General features: G+C 36.2%; 1 protein-coding gene across 2 annotated transcripts in view; it reads right to left on the bottom strand.

Moving 5' to 3' along the window:
- TBCD (tubulin folding cofactor D) overlaps nucleotides 1-10317 on the bottom strand; it is a 129530-nt gene that overhangs the window by 100967 nt on the left and 18246 nt on the right. For both annotated transcript variants that reach the window (XM_080394320.1, XM_080394321.1), the window contains exons 9-14: nucleotides 8786-8831; nucleotides 5892-6024; nucleotides 4593-4735; nucleotides 3729-3789; nucleotides 3140-3214; nucleotides 12-106 (exon numbers count right to left, since the gene is read on the bottom strand). In XM_080394320.1, coding sequence (XP_080250446.1) covers nucleotides 12-106; nucleotides 3140-3214; nucleotides 3729-3789; nucleotides 4593-4735; nucleotides 5892-6024; nucleotides 8786-8831 — 553 coding nt within the window. The remainder of the gene's footprint in view (nucleotides 1-11; nucleotides 107-3139; nucleotides 3215-3728; nucleotides 3790-4592; nucleotides 4736-5891; nucleotides 6025-8785; nucleotides 8832-10317) is intronic.

Raw genomic sequence — 10317 nt, 5'->3', positions numbered from 1 at the left:
CTACAACTCACCATCTGAAATTCGGGAAGGGAGTAACAATCCTCTTCTGCCTAATTCAGCCAGAGCCAGGCATCCACCATGCCATGCATTGTCTGTTTCCTGGAAACTAATTTTAGAACAAAGACAAGTTCTGTTAAAACTAGCCTTCCCTTTTCAGATTTCATTTTTCATGGTGAATTCCTAACATTTTAAAAGACACATAACCCAAACCAGCATCTGTTTATCATGTTATTAATCCTGTTAGACTTCTAAAATATAAGAATGACAAGTTGAACATGTTTTCTTTCCCATTCTGTGCAACATAAGTACTGCTATAAACATGATCAAATAAGCAAAAAACCCATTTATCAATGTAAATGTAACCTCTATACAGAGGAGTACAATACCTGAAATTCATCCCGAAAAAACAACTTTCCAGTACACTGGCAAAAGATGCAGATTTACAGAACATACCCAAAATAACTAATGAATTTAGTGCCAAACACAGTCCTTAACTAGCACGAGAGGTTCAAGCGATAGTTCCCAATAAACACATTGTACGAGCTTATGCAGTAAGCAACAGTGGTGTTTATCCACCTTTAAAAAAACATAAAAAGAAAACAGAGCAACCTATGGTAAACACAGCAAAGAATATCAAAAATGGCACACATCTTTTTGGTGGACTGGCAGATATGGGATTGAAAAGGGGAAAGGTTACACATTGCATGACTAAGCGTGCAAAAAGTTCATATTGTATTAAACTAGGGATAGGAATCTAAGAATAAAACATTGAACAGACAGACTAGGTCATATCAAAGCTTCGTTTCTCCCAGTATCCCGTCTCTGACATGGATCAACAGTAGATGTATAGCTAAAGATGAAGCGTAAAGGATCATTCCCCCATTAGCCTCCTCTTAGCTTTGGCAATCAGCCACACAGAGACATCCCAAGCCAGAGGCTGCAGCCAGAATGTCATATTTAATAACCTCTGATGGGACTCTCTTTCATTAATTTGTATAATCCTTTTTTGAACTCCCTTTACACTTTTGGCTTCCATAACATCCTGTGGCAATGACTTCCACAGTTTAATTATAATTGCGTGAAAATGTACTTCCTGATGCTTCCCAGTTCTTGCATTATGAGAAAGAGTGAATAGTAAACAATTACTTGCTTTCCCTCTTTCATATTTATGATTTTATATCTCTCCATTATATCCCTCTACTATTTCTTTCCACTTGGAAGAATCCCCATCAGTTAAATCACTTTTCAGTGATTCAGTTTTGTTCTCTCTTCCTTTCCTAATAACATCTAACATTCCATTTGCTGCCTTTTTTCTGACAGCTGCTGAGCACTCCACTGACATGTTGACAGAACCATCAGTGACTTCAGCATCTCTTTCCTGAGTAGCAATAACCGATTTACAGCTAGCTGCATTTTTCCCTAAGTGCATTAGTTTGCATTCATTAGACATTGTATTTCGTATGTTATTTACTGTCTAGTTACTTAACTTAGGCTTATATAACATTTTATTTTCTGTCACCTTTAGTTTTCATTACATTAGCTAACTTCAAACTATCAATTGATTTCCTCACCCCGTTGTTCACCTTTTTTTCAGGATTCTTTAAGAGTATGTTGAACACCACCGTGCTCATACAGACCCCCGTGGAACTGTGCTGATAATCTCACTACATTGTGAAAAACAAACGTTTAGTTCTTCCCTGTCTCCTTTCTTGTAATCAATCTACATGGAAGGAATCCCTTCTTATCCCAAGATACATATCTGGTGAGAAACTGACTTATATTTATCTTGGTCACTAAATATTTAGTGCAAAGAATATAGAAGAGATTCCCTTTGTCCTTGTCTACATTTGTTCCCAGGTGTTTCTGAAGAAAGCAGGTCACTCAATTACTAGTTGGATTACTCATCCCTATGACTTGAAAAACAAGGAAAGAAAACAGAGTGAGTACAGGTCTTTGAAGCTCCAGGGATAATTGAGATCAACAGCACCTCTTAAATTAATCACAGTAACAGTGGAAGTATCGGCTAAGTAGATACTTTCCTTGCAAGTTTTTAAGACTTCTTACCTCTTTTTTTTGATGGGTTATCCTTTGAGCTGGTATTTTAAATTTGTACTCACAACCAATATGACAAAATTTTTTAAAACCAAGTACACCTGACTGACAAACTGAACATTACCAATATTTTTTGCTGTCAATAAAGGAATTCTTTTTGTTATTAGCTTAATCTAAAACACTAATTTAGAACTTAAAGCTCAAGTACTCAATGCAGACCTGATGAACAATTTGATATAAAAAAAAGCATGATAGTTGTTTAATAATTTAGCTCTTTACATGCTCTACATGGATACAGAAACAAGACATCCAACAATAAAGCGCATCAAAAGGACATCCCAGCAGCTCTATGTGGCCAAAGCAATGTCCCAGGTAGCCCAGAAGCCTCTCTCAGACATGGCCAACAGTGCAGGCCTTGGGTACGGTATAACAACAAGCACACTGCAACACTCGCCAACACACTTCCAAACTCTAGCAGATCAGGGACAAGTTTGCAGAAAAGGAAAACACTTTTGTTCCAGCATACACTCCTTAGCATCTACAACATCCTGTGGCAAGAAGTTTTTAGAGTTTAAGTCTGTGCTGTGTGAATAACTACCACCTTTTCTTTGGCAGTACCAAACCTGCCACCTGATACTTTAGTTTGCTTCACTTCCGTGCCATTCATGATTTCGTAAACTTCTATCATACCCCATTTATTCCTCATGCTTCCTAGATCTTTTGGCCTCCCCTCACATAGAGATTGCTTCTTATCTCTGGTGATCCTCAGAACCCTTCTGAGTATCATTTCCAGTTCTGCTTTGTTTCTGAAGATGCAAACACTCAAGACCTAAGCACACCAGGAATTTTTAAAGCAGCAAGTTAAGGTGCTCTTTTTTTTAATTATTTTTATTTTCCCAAAGTTCAGATTCTGTCCTTCCATATTACTTCAGAATGGGGTCAAGGTGTGCCTTAGAAGATTTTGAAATGTGGGAGAAAAAGGACAATAAAATTTAAAGAATTTTAGAACTATCTTCCTAACTGTTGTCCTCCTGTTTCATAAGCAGACATGTTTCAGATGCATGTAAAGCGTGAATAAGATTTTTACCTAAAACAGTCCAACAGAGACCCAATCACGTCATCTGCTAATTCTTTTGGAAGTCTTCCAGTTATTCTACCAATTCTAAAGAAGTTAAAAGGAGAAAAAAAAAAGCATATAGTGACTCATCAGTACTGCATTTGATGAACAAGTCCTATAAAAAATTACTGGAAACTTAAAATAAGATGTCTGACTTCAAGATGACAATGCGCTACCCTAAAACATTACCCTAAACCAACAATCTCAAACTTGAAGCAAAAGCTACACAATAGCGAACTTAACACAGAAATACATTTTTTAATGTGGAAGAGAAAAAAAAAAAAAACAACTACATTTTGAAAAAATGCTACTTTACCCTTCGAATCAAGTCTTACCCAGAATGTTTATTTCCAATCCTATCTGAAATTTTCCTGAAGACTAGCCCAACTTCATATCAGAAAAAGATACAAACATGGCTTCATACCATAAGCTGTGCTAAAGCCATCTGAAGCATGAATATTGACATTACACACAAATTATCAATCACTGATTATATCGGACTGTATTTCTATATTGTTTACTTTAGTTTATTAGTTTAGAGTAACCATAAGAAACCTACCCTTTTGCTGCAGACCACCTGACAATAGTGTCTTTGTCTTTCAGTCCAACCAACAATTGCTCTGCAGATAATTTTATTTAAAAAAAACAATTATTCTCAATTAATAACAGGAAGATATCTTGAAATGTTCAAAATTCATTTTCCTCTTAACACAACTGCCTCAGTTGAAATAAAATCATTTGTATCTAGATTTCTTCTATTAGTCACAGAAGTACCACTTGAAATCAAAAAAACGTCAAAATTGTTTTCTAAAAGAGAAAATTTGGTTTGAAATTTTAAGTACTGTGGAAGACTTAAGATGGAACTTATAGTGCTTCTTTCAGTGGTTCATTAGACTATTCAGCTACAAAATCTTCTGATGCAATTTTTGCTTATTTATTTACAGCACACCCAGCAGCAAGCTAGCAGAAGACCTGCTCTATGATCACATACTAATAAAAAAATGCTCTTCCTTTGATGCTGCCACAGCTTAAAAATTTCAACCATAATTCTTTAGCTTTCATGTAAGACAATTTTTTGTGTTGTGTTTCATTAAGAATTTTAACTCATCCTTCCATCTGTGAAAGGTTCAAGATATCTCTTCATTATTACTGGATAAAACTGGTAAAATGCATTTCAATAACTCCAGCCCCCAACCCCAAAACAAATGCTACAGTATTGAGTTTCTGCTTGAGATGCTGAAATCAAAATAATTTGACAAAAATATAGTATATTTTAATCAGTTGCATAGACTGAAATTTTATAGTCTTCCAATTGTTCACGTTAGCACAGATACCCACATGACCTTCTTATCCCTATCACATGTTCTCCAGTATATGTTTAATTTGCAAGCATTAGGGTACTTTCTGTCCAGTTTTAACACACCTACAACATTTTCAATCTCTCCTGGAATGTCATATTCCTCTTCATCAGCAGCTTCATCATCAGCAACTGGTATGATTTGATTCTGCACAACTGAACCCTGAGCTTGCAGATTGGCAGCCAGAGAGCGACAGCCACGCTGGTATCTGTGCAAGAAACAGACACAATTAATTTACTTTTCTGATTTGAGCTCCAGCTGAAATAGGTACATACTGTCATAAAGCCTGCTTGTCCAGTTCCTATACCTCCCAGTGGTATAGCTCTCGAGTTATTTAGTGGCTGCTTTAAAGAAAAGGGAAAAGTATCTCATTCTCCTTCCTCCTGACCCAGTTGTCTCTTTTCCAAGGTGAGAAGAGCTAGACTATTTAAATGGTTCCTTTTCATTATCTCTCCCTTTCCTGTTTCAGTATAACCTACTTTGCACTGCTGACAATAGGGAAAGGCAACATTCCCATGCCCTAAAAGCCTGTCCAAAAACAAAACAAAAAAAAAATCAACTTATTAGAATGTATTTTTTAAATTTTAAAGCTAGCTTAGTACTTTCTGACCAAGCTGCAGTCAAATATTTAGCCTGTGGTGTAGATACATTCTTACAAAAGCTATACTTTACATGCTAAACTGACTTTTGCCATTGGGCAAGGTACACTCTCCACCTAAAAAGAATTTTCTATGCCTAAGGACGTTCTCAAAACTTGGTAAAAGAAATACAATAAAAATAGTCACCAAGGGAGCCTGCAATTTTAAAATATCAGTGCGAGAAATCTAAAAAAGAGTTTGCCTTCTGGCAATAAGTAAAACCAGACACCAAAACCTGACTAATATGCAAAACGAAAGTGGGATTGCAAACCACTTTTCCCCTGTGAACTTTCTATGGAATCAAGGTAGAACTATGTAATGGAAAAACTTATGTTCACTCTTACAGAATTGTACTACATCAACTTCAGTAACAAAAGTCACTGTCTTCCCATCTTTACTAAGTTATGCATTATATAGGAACAGCCTTCGCTTGTGTAACATGCAACATGAACAGTCAAAAGATTTGGCTTGTCACAGCACTAGTTTACTACCAAAATTGAAAAGAAATGCAGGAAACTAAACAGTGGAAGAAACCTACTTTTTCCAAATAGTGCAAATAAAGAATATGTTCATTCCCAAACAGCACATGGATTTTTTTCTTTCTGTCACTTTTTAGGGGAGGTTGGGAGGGCCAAAGACCAGTAATCAAATATATGGGTTTAGATATTTTTAAGTTTTTTGATTGCTTTTGGATTTTATTTTTTACTGTTTCAGCTTTGAACTAACCTCCATTTTGCTACCTTCGGTTTCACAAATGTCAGTCCAAGTCGTTGAACAAGTTTCATCCCTAGCTTGCGAAGAACCATCTGATTGCTTTCTGACAGCTTGCAGTTATCAAGACACTCAAGTACAGTAGCAGCTGTAAAAGAAAATAAATACGCTAGAAGAACTTTTTTTAAAAAATTATCTCAGTAACAATGCTTTGTAAAGTTTTGAAAGTTCTTTAGAAGATTTAGATTTTTAAAGGTATTACTGAAATGCAAATGCCTTATTACCTACTTTGTAGTAGCTTTGACACTGGTCAAATAGTGGTAATATCATTCACCTACCAACAGGAAGGATTGCTTTAAGGATTACTTTTGACTATAAAAAATATAATGATCTAGATTCTTAGAGTATTTATGCCTCTAACTCTCCCTGGAAGTAACATGTTGAAGTATCATTTGGGGTCTAAGAATTTTCAGTAGTCTAACAGAACCATGAGTCAGAAAATCTAATTCATCTGCTCTGCAGTTACTTTCTGCACACTAAGAAAAGAGTTCCCTTTTCTCATTTATTATTTTCAGGCAGCACCAACTTAACTCCTCTGGCACAGAAATTTTAATGACTATGAATGCCCATAAACATTTAGACATGAGAAATAGTCTGTGTGTGTGTAAACAATCAGCAACAAAACCTTTCATTTGTGCACATCAAAGGTAAGAAAGTTATTTGTCCAGCAAAGTAAAAAAAAAAAAACCACCCAGACAAAAGGAGAATCTTGGATTAATTAGTATAAAGTTCCAGGATTCAAAATTTTCACAAGGAACACATTCCTGTTACAAATAAAATAGTCCTTTTGCATTTTGACCCTGAAAGAATTAACAATTGATTTGAAGGCTGATCATCAGTTAATAGAGACTAACAACTTGGGCTCTGAAGGACCTGTCATTCTATAAGCACTGCAAATATGGAATCATGCTGCCAAAATATGCTGCAACCTCTTGCTCCAGTCTTGTATTAGGGTTTTCAAAATTCTAAGAGATCAAAGATTCAACAATTGTTTCAAAGTCTGGGAAATTGTAGGACGTGACTTAAAAATCTCCTCAGGTTTTGGAAAGGCTTATGATTTATCCTGACATGCTAAAATATTAATAAAACACAACAGGCAGACAAAAAGGTAAAGCCAGTAATGACTATTACTTTGACACTTTCCAGCAACCAGCAAACGTTTTGCACTTGTAAAAGCTAGAGAGACTAATGGTTTAGGAGGAAGAGACTGCAGAAACATCAATATTCACAGATAGAAAAAAAATTAAGAATATATAAATACAAGCCTCTTCCAAGTCCTGCCAACTCTTGAATTGCTAAAATATCTACAGAGCCATGCAAATAGCTTCAGGACTAGCACTTATTTTTAATTTAAGTTCTATGTTGCAAAATATTTTAAACAGCGTATTCCTTTAACGTTTGTCTAATTTTTTCCTATTTTATTCTGAGATCTGTTAACAAACTGTAATAATTAAAAATCTTTGATATTTTTTGTCTCTCGTACTTTCTTATCCCAAACAGTTTCTGTCTGAGTATTTGCTTCTCAGTTGTGAGCATTCCGTCTTTTATATAGTAAATGTATTCATTGGTACGCCCCTGATTTTTTCTTCTATTACCAGAGTCATAGCTTTATAGAATATCCTTTCTATATACCATAGACCAAAACGTCTAATTTTACCAGCAAGGTTAACATTGTGAGCCAAGTATGTTCTTTTCATATTAATTATGACTACTGTGTTGCACAGTTTCATCTTTGGGATTACATAATTCTGTGTTATACCATATTTCATCTAGCCTATCATTCTGCTTATCTGGCAGTCTTAGTACTCTTTAAGCTTCCACAGTGCTGCCCATTATTTCTATGCAACAACATTCCTCAACATTTTCTGTTTCTTCCTGACCAGCTATGCAGCACATAGGCCATTCCATTCTGTCTTCACTATCTTATCTCCGCCTTTACCCATATCTCAGGTATTTTTTAAGGAAGCATCTGCATCTCAGACTTAATAACTGGGAGAACAAAAGTGTTTCCAGCACTAGATCTATGAAGTTTCTTTTTGGAAGTCAAAATAATTCCACTAAGTGAAAACATAAACATTGTAAAGTGAGTTTACATCATTGCTTGATTCTTGTGAACAGCACAAACCCCATTTCTGGGGCTCTGATACACTCCATAAAACGGACAAGGTCTTTTGCTGTGTTTTGTCATTAGCCACCATCCTTCCCTACCTCTCTTTAATGCTATCAATAAAAAACAAACTAGTATTTTGCAGACAGTCTTGACCATATTCCAGGGTTCACCATGAGATGAATGTAATTCCAGCATGCAGCTACACTGTTCAGAAACTTCCTTGCTCTCCTTTTGGGTACCTGTGTATCCCTAATTGCATCCATTATAATCTCTTTCCACTAAAAGCTTTTTCATTTTGACAGCATCACAACACGATTCCAGCTGGGTCATCTACACAGCAGGTTATTGATACTTGGGTGCTTATGTTAAAACTTGAAGATTTTCTGCAAAATTTTCAGCAGTAACATCTATAGAACCAGTTCCTGTTCTAATGAGTTTTAAAAAATATTTTCTACATCTTACAGTTTGTGTGTTCTGTGTTCAGGTCCTGTATTACAGCAATAGCCAATGGGATCACCTGCCAAATTCTTTGATAAGCTGTTCAAATACAGCATTCCCCAGTGGTGTCTGCTCCTCCCTCACTGTCATCTCTTCTTTTTCCCCCCCCCTCATTTTGCATGCTTTCTAACTTCCCTGTTGATTTCATTCTTTACAGTACCACTTGTCATCAGTTTAATCTTTCTTTTTTTTTTTTATTGGAATGGCTTTAGAGACAGAAATCAGGATATTACAAACTTACCATATGGTAAACAATCTTCTCTTTTGCCATGTTTAAATAACTGTGCCTACAATTAAAATAGGGAAAAGAGACATGAAAATATAAAGAGTCTAAGAGACAATATATCAAGCATGTAATTCTAAAATGACTTTTAATGTTCTTGCAGTAATCTTTAGTGTTTAATAATTTAAACAGCATAGAAGGAAAAGAATCTTAGGGAGCAGTTTGCAGTTTTACTACTTTGTAAAGTAAGGATACTGTAAATGCAGCTCTCTCCTCCCATCCATACAATCACACAGGCCACAAATTCAGGGAGCCAAGTTGGCAAAAAAAACCTCAAGAGAGAAGGGAGGGGGGCGGGCAGGGAGCGCAAAAAGAAGAGAGTGCAAGAAAGGAAGGGAAAAAGGGGGGAAGAAAGCCACTAGTTTTTAGCCAGCTCAGCCTCTGAACCACCCAGCTCAGTGCTTGGTCACACAAGCTCAATGCAGGTGCAACCACAGCAGCTATTATCTCCAACAGCTCACGTTGCTTTGAACCTCTAAAAAGTGAAGCAGAATGTGTAGAACGTGAATAAAGGTAGAAGAACCAGGAGAACGCTGTATCCTCTTTGGGATTCCTGACACTGAATGCCCCAAACTGAACAAGCCTTGATCATGACTTGGACACCCCAGCGCACAGTACACACCAACCCTTTGGTCATCGCTGAGAAGCAGGACAGGCAGACACATGTGAGCAAGCTGTTATTAGTAGCAACCGCACACTGACAGACAGGACGCAGTACAGGCTCAACTACTGAGTATTTTACTCTGTTTCTCCAACAGCTTTTGAGAACTCCATATTAAACAAAACCAGTTACAGAAATCTCCGAGTGCAAATCTGCTACAAACATACCTCCAACAGGCAAACTTTAATTCCTGAGATGAGGGATTTAAAGAAGCAAAGAGCAAAAAGTTTCCAAAACAATTTTATATACAACCAAATAGCCCAGTAAGATGAAGACCCAAGCACTACAGTGAAACCAATGGACTACTAACACCTGACAAAAATGTTACACATGGAAAGTTTCCCCAGTTCACTTAGTATGGTTCAAAACTACTGTGTTCAGTTGCTTATTTTTCTTTGCTTTGTCATCCACCAGAAAAAAAAAATCTTCCTTAATAAATATGCCTAGGAGTTGAACAAGAACAGACTTACCTTAAAAATATGTACTTTCTCACACATACCAAACACACACATGCCTCCCATACTGCAGGTGTGGTTAAGAGCAACAAAGGCAATAAAAACACCTTTAGGCTATGTACCCATTCTATTTTGTTTTGTTACTAAAGTGCATTTTAGGATCCTAAATTAGCACTTCTGATCAGCCATACTACAAACTGTATAGGAAAGTTTCATAATAAATATTGGATTATTTAAGATTTTTAATGCTTTCATGAGTAACTAGGCAATTGTAAGGCTTACTTCAGTAATGCTACAGAACTGCCTCAGACTCAGAAGAACAGCTAAAGAAATAACTACTAACACAAACAGTATAAATACAGCATAGCTTTTAT

The sequence above is a fragment of the Falco punctatus genome, assembly GCF_963210335.1.
Source record: "Falco punctatus genome assembly, chromosome: 1".
Taxonomy (NCBI): Eukaryota; Metazoa; Chordata; class Aves; order Falconiformes; family Falconidae; genus Falco; species Falco punctatus.
This window is presented reverse-complemented; position numbering and strand designations above follow the sequence as displayed.